This window comes from Gadus macrocephalus, chromosome 11 (assembly GCF_031168955.1).
Source record: "Gadus macrocephalus chromosome 11, ASM3116895v1".
Lineage (NCBI taxonomy): Eukaryota > Metazoa > Chordata > Actinopteri > Gadiformes > Gadidae > Gadus > Gadus macrocephalus.
Window position 1 is genome coordinate 18,632,384 of NC_082392.1, and position 17,307 is coordinate 18,649,690.

The following is a 17,307-nucleotide window of genomic DNA, read 5'->3' on the forward strand; positions in this document are numbered from 1 at the left end:
TTTCACTCAAATGCTCTGCTTGTAACCAAGATTAAATAAAATATAAAAATATGAGCCTGCACAGGGTCATGTGGCACGCACTCGACACATGGTTAAACATATGGATGCAAACACCTCAACATGCTAATACAGACAGGTGAGCTGTGACATTTCCTCTCTCTCTCTCTCTCTCTCTCTCTCTCTCTCTCTCTCTCCCTCCCTGTCTCTCCCTGTCTCTCTCCCCCCCCCTCTCTCTCTCTCTCTAGCTCTCTCTCTCTCTCTCTCTCTCTCTCTCTCTCTCGCCCCTCTCTCTCTCTCTCTCGCCCCTCTCTCTCTCTCTCTCTCTCTCTCTCTCTCTCTCTCTCTCTCTCTCTCTCTCTCTCTCTCTTTCTGTATCATCCATGTAGCAGTAGTTTACCTGAACTACTAAGAAGGTCGCCCCCACTCATATACACACATCAACCCTTTATCTTTTAAAGCCTAGAAAGGATAGTTGGATCAGGTCAACCCTGGTTGGTTCTAATCAAACACACACACACGGTTAGTGTGCCAGGTCTGTTTGTGTTGTGTGCGTGCAAACGGGCCACAGACTTTTTACATTCGTGCTTCTGCGTCGATATCCCCAGTGATTTGGGGGTGAGCTTTAAGCCATGATAGGCCCAGCTAAAATCTCTCCGTTGCCTCCATCTCTCTCGCTCTCTCTTCATCTCTGTCTCCCTCTCCTCTTCTTCTGTCTCTCTGAATTAACGTCACTCTCGTATGCACTCTCCTGTTTGTGCTACTTATTTGGTGGCTATGTGTGTGTGTGGGTGTGTAAATAAGTGTGTGTGTGTGTGTGTTTGTTTGCTCGCCTTCATGCCTATGTGTGTGAATGTGTGTTCTATGCATGTGGGTATGTATATGTGTGTGTGTGTGTGTGCGTGTCACTATGCATGCGTGTGTGTGTGTGTGTGTGTGTCACCATGTGCGTGTGTGTGTGTGTGTGTGTGTCACTATGCCTATGTGTGTGTGTGTCTGTGTGTGTGTGTGTTTGTGTGTCGGTGCGTTTGCTCGATTATTCCCCAGCCGGGCTGGCTGAGGCTTATAGCGCACAAGACGTCGCGGCGGAGCAAAATATATACGATACACTTTCTAATTTCACACTCCAGCAGCCTTTATGCCCAGAGAGGGAGGGACAGAGCGAGTGAGAGGGACCGAGGGAGAAAGAGGATGGACTTAAGAAAAGGATGAAGGATGGCAGAGGGTATGGTTTGAGAAACGGCGGGGGGGGGGGAGAGAGGGAGAAGGGGAGGGAGGGAGGGGGGGAGAGAGAGAGAGAGAGAGAGAGAGAGAGAGAGAGAGAGAGAGAGAGAGAGAGAGAGAGAGAGAGAGAGAGAGAGAGAGAGAGAGAGAGAGAGAGAACGGGGGCCGAGGGCTAGAGGGAGAGAGAGAACAGAGGGGGGAGGGGGGGGTTGAGAGACGCGTTTGACAGAGAAAGGGAGCGTTTTAAACGAGGTATTTTGTGTCCAGCCAAGCAGTACATTACTCTATGATCGCATGTATAAAAATTTCAGCGGCAAGCGACTGGACCTTGTAAACCTTCCTCAAAATCTTTACCGCACTTTTCACGCACAGATACACACACCTCCGTGCCCACACACACACCAACACAACCATTTCTATGCATTTAAACATGAAATTGCCTCAAATTATCTATTTTTCTTTTTCCACTTCACATATAGACGATGTGAATTAATTTATTTTCCTCATGCTGCCCTTAACCGGAGAGGCACGACGGCATATTCTGTGACTAATAGAAACATTTACGATGATACATTCCCACCCAACTAAACGGGCGGGCAGCTGACTACTCCTTCCTGTCGGAATGGAGCACTCACCATCTTGACGCGCAGTAATAAAGTCGTGTCCGGCAATTGGAAACCACTTTTCTTTTTTCCCCGCGCAACTTTTCGCTCCATTATCCATCCCCCGACCGGGGGGTTCTCAGCATGCGACCACGTCCCCCAGCTGGACCCCAAGACCTTTTGACCCCGTGCTCCATCTGGTCCACGATGATGATGATCCTGATGCTGTTGGTAGTGATGGTAACCATGATGATGGTGGTCCTGATGCTGTTGATAGTGATGGTAACCACGATGATGGTGGTCCTGATGCTGTTGGTATTGATGGTAACCATGATGATGGTGGTCCTGATGCTGTTGGCAGTGATGATAACCATGATGATGATGATCCTGATGCTGTTGGTAGTGATGTTAACCATGATGATGGTGGTCCTGATGCTGTTGGTATTGATGGTAACCATGATGATGGTGGTCCTGATGCTGTTGGTAGTGATGATAACCATGATGATGATGATCCTGATGCTGTTGGTAGTGATGGTAACCATGATGATGGTGGTCCTGATGCTGTTGGTATTGATGGTAACCATGATGATGGTGGTCCTGATGCTGTTGGTAGTGATGATAACCATGATGATGATGATCCTGATGCTGTTGGTAGTGATGGTAACCATGATGATGGTGGTCCTGATACTGTTGGTATTGATGGTAACCATGATGATGGTGGTCCTGATGCTGTTGGTAGTGATGATAACCATGATGATGATGATCCTGATGCTGTTTGTAGTGATGGTAACCATGATGTAGGCCTGGGCGATATGGCCTAAAAAAAACAACCTGATTTTTTCACAAAAAATCTGATTTCCGATTTAAATCGATTTACATAAAAAGGCATTATGGCAGGCCTGCCATTGTAAATAGTGTAACCTGTAACATAACATAAAATGTAAAATATTAAATAAAATATTTCTGTAAACATAAAATATTACTAATGATAAGAGGTAGTTCTGATAAAGTGCCAACATAACAATCAAACTTTCAACATGTGTTCATAAATATACAGTGTTTTGCTAACGGTAATTACCTTAAAAAAGGGAATAGTAACAGGAGAAGAATGAGAAAAACACACACGCAGCTCTTTCCTTCACTCGTCTGTATTGAATGAGGAAGAGGAGCGCGAACCCCCTACTGGAGCCCTGAGGCATTACCAACAGATCGACGAATTACCAACATATCGACGAATTATTACACAGATATATACACAGATATATTTCAAATGAATTATGTTTACCTCAAAATAGATTATACTTATATGAATAAATTGTTGTGTAGAACTTGGCAAATGCGCGCTCTGTGCGGGGGAAGGGCTGAGCCCATTCCGAACTACGGGAGCTGAGAGGGAAGCGTTGGCGGTTGTTGGTGAGAATACCGATTTTCATTTAAACAAGTCGACGTGAGCTACACACTCGAGTTAATCGATAAAATCGGTTTATCGCCCAGCCCTACCATGATGAAGATGGTCCTGATGCTGTTGGTAGTGATGGTAACCATGATGATGGTGGTCCTGATGCTGTTGGTAGTGATGGTAACCATGATGATGGTGGTCCTTTTGACCTGGCCGCGCTACGCTTGATGCCGGAGAGTCACCGCGCTAATTGATGGATCGGTAGCTGTGGAGTTCCTTTTGAAACACCGGCCTTGGTATTACTTTTCTTCTCTTAAAGCCACGCAGACTCACATACACAACACACATGCAGGAAGCAGAACACGCACGGTCATGACTAAACGGTAATACTTAATGCGGAATTTGAGCTGCTGCATATATATAATATACATTTGCATAAATACAGACAGATAAGTAAACTGATCAACCTGCACAGTCGAATGCACTCGTAATCACGAGAAAGGTGGCACAAAAAAAACAAGTACGAGTTTACTGATGGAAATTACAGCAATTCACAAAGGTGTGCGCGATAAATGTAAATACTTGTTTTTTGCGGTGGACTGCAGTACGATACGGACTTCCAACAAAAAAATGCAATCATTTCAGTAACAACGGGATGATTGCATACCAGCCCACTTCCACACAGTCATGTGTGTGTGTGTGTGTGTGTGTGTGTGTCTGTGTCTGTGTCTGTGTCTGTGTGTGTGTGGTTGTGCGAGCATGTGTGCACGTGCACGCAGGGTCACTGTGGCGATGCAACCGGGGCGGACAGATGGGGAGGGTTTGAGGAGTGACGGATCGGCAACTGACAGGCTGGAAGAAACGACTGCATGGGTGTAAATTGCCAAATAGATGGATAGATGGATCGCTGGAATCAGGGGCTTAAGAAGGGCTGGATGGATGGGCAGGGAGGAGGGGTTGGAGCCACGGTGCACTGATGGTTGGACAGGTAGGAGAGTTGTGGAGGGAGGGGTCGAATGGATTGGATGGAGGTTTGTTGGAAAACCTCGTCGCAGTACGCTCCTGCCTGGAGAGCAGTTTGCGTCGGGGTTTGAAAGGTCAAAGGCCAGGCGACCCTCTGTCGTTCTATGTTTGGTGTTTGAGGTGTGAGTCGCAAAGCTCAGGAGATGAGAATTTCAGCGCAACCACATTTGTGAAGGCTCACCGTATCGATCGGAGGAGCTGTGCATTACATTTTCCTCTGTTCCTCTTGATGAATCGCTGTCTCATTTGAACCCCATGATTGGTTCCCTTTTACAAATCCTCTTATAGACACTTAAAGTAAAAAGGCATTATTGGGCCATGATGTCTGGCTCACACAGCCCTGAATATTCAGTCTGGTGTTAATCACTTCATACATTTTCGATTGCGATTATCAGGTCAGAAAATGTGCTCATTGCGATGCACAATAGAAACTATGTGAGGTTTTTTGAACATATGTGTTTGTACTCCGGTGCGTGTATTCCCGGTCCCCCTAGTGGTCAGAAAAGAATTCTTGCTACTTTAAATCCACATTGGCAGCCATCCGTCGATCAACGAAACCTAGGGCCTAAATTAAAGCCCAAAATAAAATCGTTGTCTTGAAAAGTATGAGATTTGTTCCTCGGCATGGATTGGCAACGCTGTACTATTTCACTGTTATAGCTGGCCTGCCCATGCCGGCGGTAATGCGCATCTGCGTGTGTCAGACATGAAATAAATGCCTTTTCCTTTCATTGAAAAAACCATCTAACGGTAAATTGCTCAGCTTCCCTCCACCACTCTCTCCCCTGGCTTTGTGTCCTCCTTCCTCTCTGCCCGGGCCCTCCCACTGCGTCCGGAGACCCGGTAATGAAGGGAGGCTGCGGCACTACCATGGTCGGTGCCACAAAGGGAACAGCCCACCCCAGGGGATTCTGGGAAGGGGACGAGCAAAGAGCGGCACGGCGAGTCTGTCTCACCATGGCCCTTTTGCGCCGTACACCGTCCCTTTGCGCCTCTCTCGCGCGGTTATTCGCACATCATCCACTTTCTCAGTCTCTCTTTTCTGTCTCGCTCTCCCTCTCCCTCCCTCTCTCTCTGGCTCTCCATCTATTTTTCACGTTTTTTCTCTCTGCCTCTCTAGGCCCTCCTTTTATAGTGGCTAACAGGTCCTTTCAGCAGAAGGGAAGGGACTGTAATGAGTCTCTTAGGGGGTACAATGAAGGGGGGGGGGGGGGGCCTTGATGCGTAGGTGAAGAGAGGAAGAGGAGAGAGCACCTTAACAGCTCTCACTGTCTACCTCTCTCTCGCTGTGTGTGTCTCTCTCTCTCTCCCTCTCTGTCTCTCTCTCTCCCGCTCTCTCCCTCTCTGTCTCTCTCTCTCCAGCTCTCTCCCTCTCTGTCTCTCTCTCTCTCTCGCTCTCTGTCTCTCTCTCTCCCTCTCTGTCTCTCTCTGTTTCTCACTCTCTCCCTCTGTCTCTCTTTCTCTCTCTCTCTCTCTCTCCCTCTCTGTCTCTCCCTCTCTCGCTCTCTTTCTCTTGAGATTAAATTGAAAGATGGAATAAAATGAAAGGGGGAGTGTGTGCGTTTGGGGGAGGAGGAGAGGGAGAGGGGTAGAGGGAGGTGATGGGGCGTCATATGACTATAGGAGCAGGGGGGAAGGTGGAGAAATGGTCTCTCTTCCCTTCGATCGGCAGTCCATCAAAGTGCCTTCAAATAATCAGCTCTTTTCAAAGAACAACCCTCTCATGGAGACAGTCGTACAAAAAGAGGAGCCCCCCCCCCCACCCCCCAGGCCTGCTCCATCGGCCGGTCGGAGAGAATGAATGGCGGAGAGAATGTCAGAATGAAAGTGCTCCAAGATAGGGAGATAGTGAGACACAAGATTATAAAGGACATTGATTGATTTTCATTGGGTCGTCCTTTAAAGGACAAGGACGGGAGTAGTTCTGAGTTTACTTTAATACTCGTGACCAGGAGAAGGAATGGTCCCTCCCTGGGTTTAGCTGCACCACTGGTGTTCTCTCAAGGGAGGGATTGTATAGATTCAGGGTTATTTTACTCCTGGTGAATGGCTCTATTATGTTCGTACACTTTTGTGGGTTTTCGTGTTTATTTTTAATGTCCACGACCGCGAGACTTCTGTATGGTGAGGTTGGTTTAAAATGAAACGTACAAAGGACTTAGCTCTGTTATACCGAAAAGTCACTCTCGGCCACAAAAGCGAATTGGCTTTGACACGTTTATCTCTAATTTATCTTGTACATCACATTATAGTACCATATATCATTATTTTTTTACCTTATCTTAATATTGTATCTTTATTCCCTTTTTTTGTGGCCCAACACAAACTTTTATCAGTCCATTGCTGACACACACAGACACATATTCAATGCTCTATTGGACTTCAAGTGCATTATAATTTTCTCAGAGATGGATCAATGTCATCTGTAATTGAACCCACTTATAAGTACGTTCTTCTTGTTGCGAGTACCTCTGTCTCGTCCGTGCCACCAGGCAGCATATTAAATTGGACGATATCTGGCTAGCTTCTAACCTCTTGTCCTTTGCTCCCAAACATGTGCCCTGACACCTGTAACCTAGGTAACGGTTGCCTGGGATGCTGGCACATCAGCCGTTAGCCGTCAGGGTTAATGAGGTAGTCCTCCAAAGGAAGTCCTCTCGCACCAGAACTGACCTCTTCTCTGTCCGCTCCATGTCAGTGTGTGTTCGGTCACAACCTGGTGACACACACACACACACACACACACACACACACACACACACACACACACACACACACACACACACACACACACACACACACGGGCATCACGAAGATGGATGACAGCCACATACACACACACACACAAACACGTGAAGGAAGAGGCTGAGGGTGTTTTGGTGTGGTTGCTCATGGTTTGCATCATAACCAATATGAAATCACGTGCAGGCAGGGACAACGGCCCATCGACGCTTTCGACCGAGAAGCCGAGAAAGAAGTTCCCCCCTGCGGTGTGCCTGGCAGACTGTGGTAGCTGCAGGCACTCTGGGACACACACACAGACACACACACACAGACATACACACACACACACATACACGTACACACGCACACATACACACACACACACACATAAACACACACACACACACACACATACACACAAACACAAACAAACACTCACACACAAACACACACACACGTACACTTTCTCATTGAGAGAAAAACACAACAGCCTGCACAAACAGGCAGACATAAGCCCGTACAAAGAAACACCCTGAGTGCTGTATCGCCTCCCGAACAATTCCAATGCTTGGCAATGACATTACGACAAGATGCAACTGTGATGGCAGCCTTGCTTTGATGTTGCGTTATGCACACAGAAAAAAACATAGGAAATCGAAGATTAGGATTTCTTTTATGGCCTGGATAAAAGTAAACCCCGGCTCCCGTTGCAGCGTGGCTTTTAAAATAGGCTCGGTTACACCTTAATCACGTCAGTTTTTTTTGTGTTGTTTTGCCTGCGAGACATACTGGTAGCTATTTTTGTCATTTGTTTATTTTATTTTTTCGCTCAGCATGTCAGATGGTATTACACAGCTTTGGTGGGGTTTTTTTTTGTACACTACGAAAGTCACAGGAACACTCTAAACTGTGTTAAGCCATCAATCATCTCTATTTTCAGACTGCTCGTTTTTTCTGTGTCAAACGGTTATTACATGACCCCATTCTCCCGTGTTGATTTTGTAATGTCAAAAGGTTTTTCGTCGGCACTGTGCTTTTTATAGATCAACAAAAAAAACGATTTACAAACGATTTAACAAAAGGCTACAGGATGCGCAATGATTTAGCAATCGGTTTTCTGTGGTGGTTTATTCAGTGGTGTTAGTGTGTCTTCTCCCTCACCGTGTCTCTCCATCTATCAACCGGTAGCACAGTTCAGCGAGTTCATTTATTTTTTAAATGTGTTCAATCCATTGAGGAACATCTGCTGCCCTGTAGAAGGTAGAGCGGGATATTAATATTGGATGCGTTCATTGGTTGCCCCAGATAAGAATCTGGTTACCAAAGTGTTGTTTGATGTTTGGTTACGGGGCACGGTGCATATAAACGCTGACATATCACTGAGAGTTGCTGGGTCGAAAGCTATTGCATACTCCCCATCGTTTCAATCCACTTTGCGCACGCGCGCGCGCGTGTCTGTGTGTGTGTGTGTGTGTTGATGGTGGTTGAGGCCTCACTGTGATCCAGTGTGGCTATCCAATTAGTATTATGAACTTTTCAATTAAATGATACTAATACATACCAACCCACCCACTGATTGATGATTGATTTATATTTCTATGGAGCCTGGTCTACTTTCATAGGAATATCTCAGTGTTGGGCTTTGTAGCTTTGTGGCTCCAGGCGATATCTCCTCAGCGGTAATTGTATGCATCTCTGTAGTGTCGCGCGTTTATGAACATGCATGCTGTGTGTGACGGGAGGGTTCATCGGAAAGATGACCCCAGGGCACACACATCTTGTGCTGGCGGCCCGCGTGGCAGGACTGTGTGATCTGCTGAAACTGTACGCACTCAGGCCACTACTGTGATCGAATGACCTCCAGCCCCCATCCCCCGACCTCACGCCTATCAGCAGGGGGGTTTGAGTTATAATTCATCCTCCTCTTAACTTGGACGTGTACTCAGTGCGCTAACCTTGTTAGCGACGGCTCTTTTGGGCCTACCAACTTCCTATTTACCAATTTACATTTAGAGCATTTAGCAAAAACACTTTTATCCAAAGCAACTTACAATAAGTACATCTATCAGAAGAAAGAGAAACAATATATCGCTGTCGGTACAGTAAGGATGTTCATAGAACCAAGTGCCTAGCACTAACATTTGTTAGGTTAACCCATTCCCCTTATACAACAAAGATAGCTAGGATAAGATGCTACACAATGCTATGTATTTTTTTACAAGGACGTACAACATACAATCAGTGTGTACATCCTATAAATGCAGACCATGTCCACATTTGCCCAGGTAAACAGGGGCCTTCACTAAGCCGCCTTGAAGGTGATTGTCTGCTCTTGCGTGGGTCGTCTTGGAAAAACTGCATGGTTTTTTGGCACGTGTCCGTGTGCGTCTGTAAAGATGAGCGATGGGGCATGTTATGCAAGGGTGAGGCGTTCCTCTGACATCTGGTGTAAGTGTGTGTGTATGTGACCCAAGGAAGCATTGAGGATGGTGTGTGTGTGTGTGTGTGTGTGTGGGGGTGGGGGTGGGGTGAGTGTGTGTGAAAGGGAGATGCGAGGGGAGAGAGAGGTTGAGTCACATGGAAGGAGTACATGTGTCTTGAGAAGGTGGATAGGAAGTCCATGGCCCACATGTATTAAAGTGTTGTACAAATGTTTCTAAATCCTATCCTTTACAGCACATTTAGAATTATCGGTGACACTATGAAGTTGGGATCCAGCATTGTTGTTGTTTTCGTAGGCACCTTTCTGTTTCCCGCCGTTGATAAATACCAGTCATTCTAAACCCTCATGCTCATGCCCGGCTTTGCTCAAACCGTACTTGTACGCCCATAAATGACCGTATATGGTCACAAAACATCCCCTTTAATGCTACAGGAGGTGTGTGAATGAATTTGACAAAATAGTTGATGGAATGGATGAGTGAATGGGAAAATTCAAAGAATAGATAAAGGAGAAAACTGAATCACCGAGTGAGATATACGACAGAAGTGTAATCAAGGTCGAGGCATATGACACATTCTGTCCAGCTTTCTTTGAATTTATCCAGATCAATACAGAAACTCATTATTTCCTTCATTTCCTTTTTACAGTTGAAGTGCCACATTTTCACTTATATTTTAACCATATTCAAAAGGTTTTTCTCATATGCTACCAAGTATTTACACAGGGGACTAGTTATATCCCTGATATATTTTTCAACATTTAACATCAGACCATGGCTTCATCATTGACTTTTCATGTTGTCGTTTCCTTGCGAAAGGAACTTGTTGGTCTCTTTGTTGAGCGAATAAGTCAGAGATAACGAACCCTTAAAGGTGAGATATTATACCACCAGTTGTGAGTGTGATTAGCCGTTACAAGCCGTTTTGAAAATCTGCCTCTTCTGACATCACAAGTAGGCGTGTCCACCTAGATGTGTGCTGGATAGATCAGTCTACCAGCCTACCCAGTGGACAGTAGCAAACATTGCTCATCTATCCGTCATACATCTAGGTGGACACGCCCACTACTTACCCACTTGTGATGTCAGAATAGGCAGATTTTCAAAACGGCTTGTATCGGCTCATTACACTCACAACTGGGGGTATAATATGTCACCTTCAACCAGGCTTGTGCAGGGACAGGAATGTGTTTCCTCTGAGTGCGGTCTCCCCCTCTCGTCCACCTCGTCGTCGACGGTCCAAACCGGTCTCCTGTCATTCTTCCTCTCCGGTATTGTTCGTTTCCAGCGTTGGCGTCGTGCAAGACGCCTCGGGTGTTTCCTTGCCAACGTTCCTCCCTCCCTCTCCCCTTACACACTCCTCTATGTTCAGCGTCAAGTTGTGGAGTTTGATCAAGTTTCACTTTAACTCCCCCACCAACCTCTTCTTCATCTCCTCTTCCTCTTTCATGTGGGTTATTTTGTGGGACAATGAGGAACCCGAGGTGATGGTGAAAGTCGAGCTGCCCAAGAGATATAGGATTAGGTTTAGCCACATTTACCGCGCTGTCATCCTAAATTCCCGCCCTCCTATTTTTCTTGTGTTTCCTGTTTTCTTTCTCACGCTGTTACTTTGAAGCCTTGTCTCGTTTGGTCGTTAGGTCGCAGCTCATCCTGAACACTGCTCCGGTAGGCTGCTGCTCACTCTAGTGCTTACCCCAAGCTCCCCTTAAAGGGGTGACATTATGCCTCCAGGTGTGAGTGGGATTAGCCATTGCAAGCCGTTTGAAACTCTGCCTTTTCCTGCGTGTGTTTTAGTGACATCTGAAGTGGGCGTGTCCACCTAGATGTGTGCTGGATAGATCAGGCTACCGGCCTAACCACTAGACTCTTAACTAATGTTGCTTATCTTTCCATCATACATCGAGGTGGACACTCGCACTTGGGAAGTCACAGCTGGTGGCATGATATCACCCCTTTAAAAAGTAAAATAACTTTTGGGGATACATCAGCAGGCAAAACGTAAACTTTTCACTGTGTTTATTCGTTGGACACTTTTCAGGGAACGTAATCAGCATCATGCCTTGTTTGAGTACCCAGGCCGTTTCACAGTTTCTCTCCTCGTTCGCCTCTCTCGCTCCCTACTCCCTCCAACTCCACCTCTCCACGGGGACAGAGGCATGTGTGCCCTCTGTGGACATCTTGCCTTGTCTCCCAACCCGGGCAGCGATGGGAGATATCATGGGGGGGAGGGGTTCAATACAGTTCAATACAGAACTTTCTTTCCTCATATATTTAGTGCAGCAAAATCACAGCAGAGAACCTTCCCTCCTCTCCGTACTCCCGCCGCAATGACAAATGTTCCACAAAAGTCATGCTTGGAAAAATTGGAGTCACATTACAGGACCTAAAGGAGCGCTGTTCCCTTCTCTGTGTACGTATCCCCCCCCCCTTGTCTCACAACCCGTGCAACGATGGGAGATACCATGGGGGGGGGGGAGAAACAAGCGATATACAGGCCAGAACGCAAACCGGAGAGCCCACTCGCTGGATCTGGTTGCCCTGGCGAGGCCGTCCTGCCTCGTGCGCTCGTTCCATGGCTTTATCCGTCCTCTGGAGACGGCTGTAACCGGAACCACAGCGGCTGGTGAACGTGACCCATCGTTTCTCTGTTGCCTTTTCCCAGGTTTTTTTTGGTCTTTTTTTTTTTTCTTCCATTTGCACAAAACACCGGCAGGATCACTTTCAATCGCACCCGATGAGTCAGGCCCAGCTGCGTGTCGTTCCTCGATACTAGGTGACGGTGGGGGCAGGGGGGGGGGGGGGGAGAGGGGGGAGCTAGATCAAGCACCCACACCCAGTCCTAACCATTGTCCCCGAGCCTTCCACGAGTCGCCGTGGCGTGTCGAGTGGGTGTTCGGAGGTAAAAGGATCCGCCGTATTGTCATGGCGGGGAACCGTGGAGGCTCCCACCTCGGGTTAAAGTCACCGAGGCGAACCACCGAGTTCCACGCCGGTGTCACGGGGTAAAGGGGACGATGATCGGCGTGGCCGCCCACTGCAGGCACGCTGTATGATGGGCGAGTGGGAATGCAGCTTAACCGCAAGGGCGAGAGGTGGAGTTAGCGGTTGAACCCAGCAGAAGATGGGTGGGTGGAGAGGGAGGTGGGGGGAGAGGGAAGTGGGTGGGCAGGAACCTTAGACTCTTAGGTGTCCATATTCCCCCCCCCCCATATCTTACCTCCTTCAGTCGAGAGGTTCACTCCGCAGTATAGGAGTGAACTGTTGGACCAGTGTGGACCGCATCAGGAAGCATGCTGATTCGCAGAGAGAGACGTACACATGTGAAAACACAGAGCCAGCGTACTCACACACACACACACACACACACACACACACACACACACACACACACACACACACACACACACACACACACACACACACACACACACACACACACACACACACACACACACACACACAAGCAGGCTTCCATATGGAAAATTCATTATAAATACAGGTCGTTATGTAACGTCTCACTGGCTGCCCTGCTGTGCTGTGATTGCACCTTCCCCATATACATGCTCACACAGTGGTGTGTTTTGTTACTTAATTTGAAAAAATATGTTTTTTTCTTTATATATTTAAGTGCAGCAAAATCACCACTGCGGAAATTACCTCCTCTTAAGTAATCCGGCTATCGCAAATGTTCCTCAAAAGTCACGCTCTAAAGAATAAGAGACACATTACAGGACCAAAAGGATCGCTGTCCACCCCTCCCCGCAATAAATCCCCCACAACCAAAGGTGACTTCAACAAAATTTTGGCGGTGTTGAGCATGTAATGGCTGAGTGTGTTAGGTGGTGTAATAGCTGTGTATTAGGTGGTGTAATGACTGTGTGTTAGGTGGTGTAATGGCTGTGTGTTAGGTGGTGTACAGTCTGTGTGTTAGGTGGTGTAATGGCTGTGTGTTAGGTGGTGTACAGTCTGTGTGTTAGGTGGTGTACAGACTGTGTGTTAGGTGGTGTAATGGCTGTGTGTTAGGTGGTGTAATGGCTGTGTGTTAGGTGGTGTAATGGCTGTGTGTTAGGTGGTGTAATGACTGTGTGTTAGGTGGTGTAATGGCTGTGTGTTAGGTGGTGTACAGTCTGTGTGTTAGGTGGTGTAATGGCTGTGTATTAGGTGGTGTAATGGCTGTGTGTTAGGTGGTGTAATGGCTGTTTGTTAGGTGGTGTAATGGCTGTGTTAGGTGGTGTAATGGCTGTGTGTTAGGTGGTGTAATGGCTGTGTGTTAGGTGGTGTACTGTCTGTGTATTAGGTGTTGTAATGGCTGTGTATTAGGTGGTGTACTGTCTGTGTATTAGGTGGTGTACTGGCTGTGTTAGGTGGTGTAATGGCTGTGTGTTAGGTGGTGTAATGGCTGTGTGTTAGGTGGTGTAATGGCTGTGTGTTAGGTGGTGTAATGGCTGTGTGTTAGGTGGTGTACTGTCTGTGTATTAGGTGGTGTACTGGCTGTGTTAGGTGGTGTACTGGCTGTGTGTTAGGTGGTGTACAGACTGTGTGTTAGGTGGTGTACTGGCTGTGTGTTAGGTGGTGTACTGTCTGTGTATTAGGTGGTGTACTGGCTGTGTGTTAGGTGGTGTACTGGCTGTGTTAGGTGGTGTACTGTCTGTGTATTAGGTGGTGTACTGTCTGTGTATTAGGTGGTGTACTGGCTGTGTATTAGGTGGTGTACTGTCTGTGTGTTAGGTGGTGTACTGTCTGTGTATTAGGTGGTGTACTGTCTGTGTATTAGGTGGTGTACTGTCTGTGTATTAGGTGGTGTACTGTCTGTGTATTAGGTGGTGTACTGTCTGTGTATTAGGTGGTGTACTGGCTGTGTTAGGTGGTGTACTGGCTGTGTATTAGGTGGTGTACTGTCTGTGTTAGGTGGTGTACTGTCTGTGTGTTAGGTGGTGTACTGGCTGTGTATTAGGTGGTGTACTGGCTGTGTTAGGTGGTGTACTGTCTGTGTATTAGGTGGTGTACTGGCTGTGTGTTAGGTGGTGTACTGGCTGTGTTAGGTGGTGTACTGTCTGTGTATTAGGTGGTGTACTGGCTGTGTTAGGTGAGCTCTCTGTGGTCTGAGCCAGCCTCCGACCCAACCGTCCCCATACAGCCTGAACACCTGTCAACAGCCTGTCTTTCTTCGTCCTTTCTCCCCCAGAAGAACCACAGTGTGCGCATAACATCTGATATTTTCCTTTTATCAATGACCAACGGCAGGTGGAGAGTGAAACGCCCGCCATGATCACGGCCACTGACACCACATTGAATCATGGGTGTCAAACCGGGGATCTTCAATTAAGGATATTAAAAAGCAATCGGCGTTCCTTAACACAGGGCCGGCCCCTCGAGGAGGGCATTAAGGGTGACGAGTCAGGTGGATGAAGCGGCCCGTGCTTCTTTAATCATCCCCCCGTAGGTGTCTGAGATAGGGGCCCGGCCTGGCCTGTCAGCGAATATGGACAGGGACCGGAATGAATGTTGGCCACATGGTGATCAGAGGCGAGGACCTCTTAGTGGTTTAGTTCTATCTCCATATTTCCTTCTGGAACCTTCTTTTCGTTTCTTTTTTTTTTTTTTTCAGTTATTAGACAAGGTCAAGACATCCCCCCGTCCCTGATTTCCCCTTTTTCTTTGGTTTGCTCGCCCCATTTTTTTCTCTCTCTCTCTCTCTCTCTCTCTCTCTCTCTCTCTCTCTCTCTCTCTCTCTCTCTCTCTCTCTCTCTCTCTCTCTCTCTCTCTCTCTCTCTCTCTCTCTCTCCTCTCTCTCTCCCCTCCCTCTCTCCTCCCACCCCTCATTCTATTCGTCTCCTCCTACCCCCCCCCCTCCTCTCCTCCGGTCCACCTCGTTACTGACGGATGGCTCCTTAATGCGTCGACCCATTAGTGACGAAAGCGCCCGCTCTTTGATTAGGTCGGCCCGCCGTCTCGCTCCATGGCGCCGCGCCTCGCACCGCCCCCACGTCTGCCGCTCGCCCAACGTCGACTGCCGCCATCGACGTCTGACACACACACACGCATGTGCAAACACGTTGACTTTAAAACTTTTTTTTTTGTGGGCCTTCTTGCTCCAAAATGCATCCACACTTTGCAAAAGATAATGAACAGGAGAAACCTTGCTCCGACGTCGTAAGTATAAAGTCCAAAAAGAAAAAGTGAACGTGTGGCTCATTAAGGTGTACTCGGCCAGTTTGTTGAGGACACAAGGGACATGCAGTACTGGAAAGTACGTGTTTACAGAAGTTGGGCTTGACTAACGTCTCGCTCTCTCCCTCCCTGTTTGTCTGCCCCCCCCCCTCCCGATAACAGGAGACCCCCAACGGCCAGTGCCACGGGGGCCCACGGCCCACCGGCTGCTTCAGCGTGGACCGGGAGCGGCTCAAGACGATCGGGCTGGGGCTGGCCGTAGCCGCCGCCATGCTGGCCCTCCTTCTGGAGAAGCTCTACTACTGAGGCGGGAGAAACCACGAGCGTTACCACGACGACGACGACAAAAGGCATCCTAAGACGGCAGGGGGAAACATCACAGGATTCAGGGGTGCAAAAAGGACTTGTATTGAAGGTCGCCCCCACCTTACCTGCGTGCAGGTGGGCTCTGAGTGTCGCCGGGGTTGTCAGGTGTAGATATGCGTAGTCTGTTTGTTTTTGCTCCCCGCCTTTGTCTCCTTTAATGTCGGTGCGTCCCCCTTCCAACGCAACGCCGTATATCTTTGTTGTTTGCTTTTCCTTAAAGCCGGAGCCTAAAGCAACCGTGGAGACGCCTCAAATTGAAATATGAAACAGGCATAGCAGGGGCCTACGAGTTGTTTTTATAAAGTTTTATCGTTTTGTTTTGAGCTCTGCGGTGTATTTGCTTTGACCTTCCACACAGTCTCTCCTGTTACTACACTGAGCTGTTTAGGAGGAGCTAAGGGATGTGAACCCAGGTGCTCTCCATAGTGCTTTAGGCCCCGGCTGGACGTTGCCGCTGAATAGATCAAGCGCACCTCCTCCCCGGATGTCCGGACTATACATCAGACATCATCCAGACATATTTCCACCTGTTTATTTGTGACAGGCTGAAATATGACTAGATTAGGTTTTGCCAGGAGAGCTAGACTGTGTGCTTCCATGTGTGTACCATGGGAAAGTGCTCTGGTAACAGTTAGTATGTTGTCGTTAAAGGTGGTTAAAAGAACATAAAAGTATTTATTTTCAACCGCAGGGAATAAAACCAGTGCGATCGCTACCCTTGATATTATCTCACGTGACCTATATCTTCATTTTACCATGCTCTTGTTAGGATACTCAAGTCAAACGTTTTTTGCGCCTTCATGTTGATGCCGAGTCTGCACCGACTCAGGCCGTCATGAGCCTGCATGGGCATCTTGAGACTTGCATCGTTTCTGGCAGCTCTAACCAAGAGCAAAAGAGAGGGCTCCCTGCTGCCCTCGCCTTGTTGTCTGGGGTCAGGCGAACACCGGTCCCAGGTGGCCCTGTCCGTGGCAGGTCATGGTGGCACATCAGTCGGTGACAGTTGTTCTGTTCGGGGGGGTTGTTTTTATTTTTTGTCTTCAACGTCGATGCTGAAGTAGCACCTGCAGGCATTTTTTTGTTGGATACGCCTCTGATTGAATAAATTGATTAAAACATTCTGTGTCCTGTTTTCTTCTTATTTCCTTTGTGTGGTCATTCTGTCTCTCCCTCCCTCTCTCTCTCTCCTCTCTCTCTCTCTCTCTCTCTCTCTCTCTCTCTGTCTCTGTCTCTGTCTCCTCTCTCTCTCTCTCTCTCTCCACACACGCTCTCTCTCTCTCTCTCTCTCACACACGCTCTCTCTCTCTCTCTCCTCTCTCCTCTCTCCTCTTCTCTCCTCTCTCCTTCTCTCTTCTCT

General features: G+C 47.8%; 1 protein-coding gene across 1 annotated transcript in view; it reads left to right on the top strand.

Moving 5' to 3' along the window:
* The window catches only part of cdkal1 (CDK5 regulatory subunit associated protein 1-like 1), a 220,015-nt gene extending 202,947 nt beyond the window's left edge, over positions 1–17,068 (top strand). Inside the window, 1 exon segment of the mRNA XM_060065377.1 lies at positions 15,747–17,068. Within this exon segment, the coding sequence (XP_059921360.1) occupies positions 15,747–15,890 (144 nt within the window). The 3' untranslated portion in view covers positions 15,891–17,068.
* The last annotated feature ends 239 nt before the right edge of the window (positions 17,069–17,307 follow it).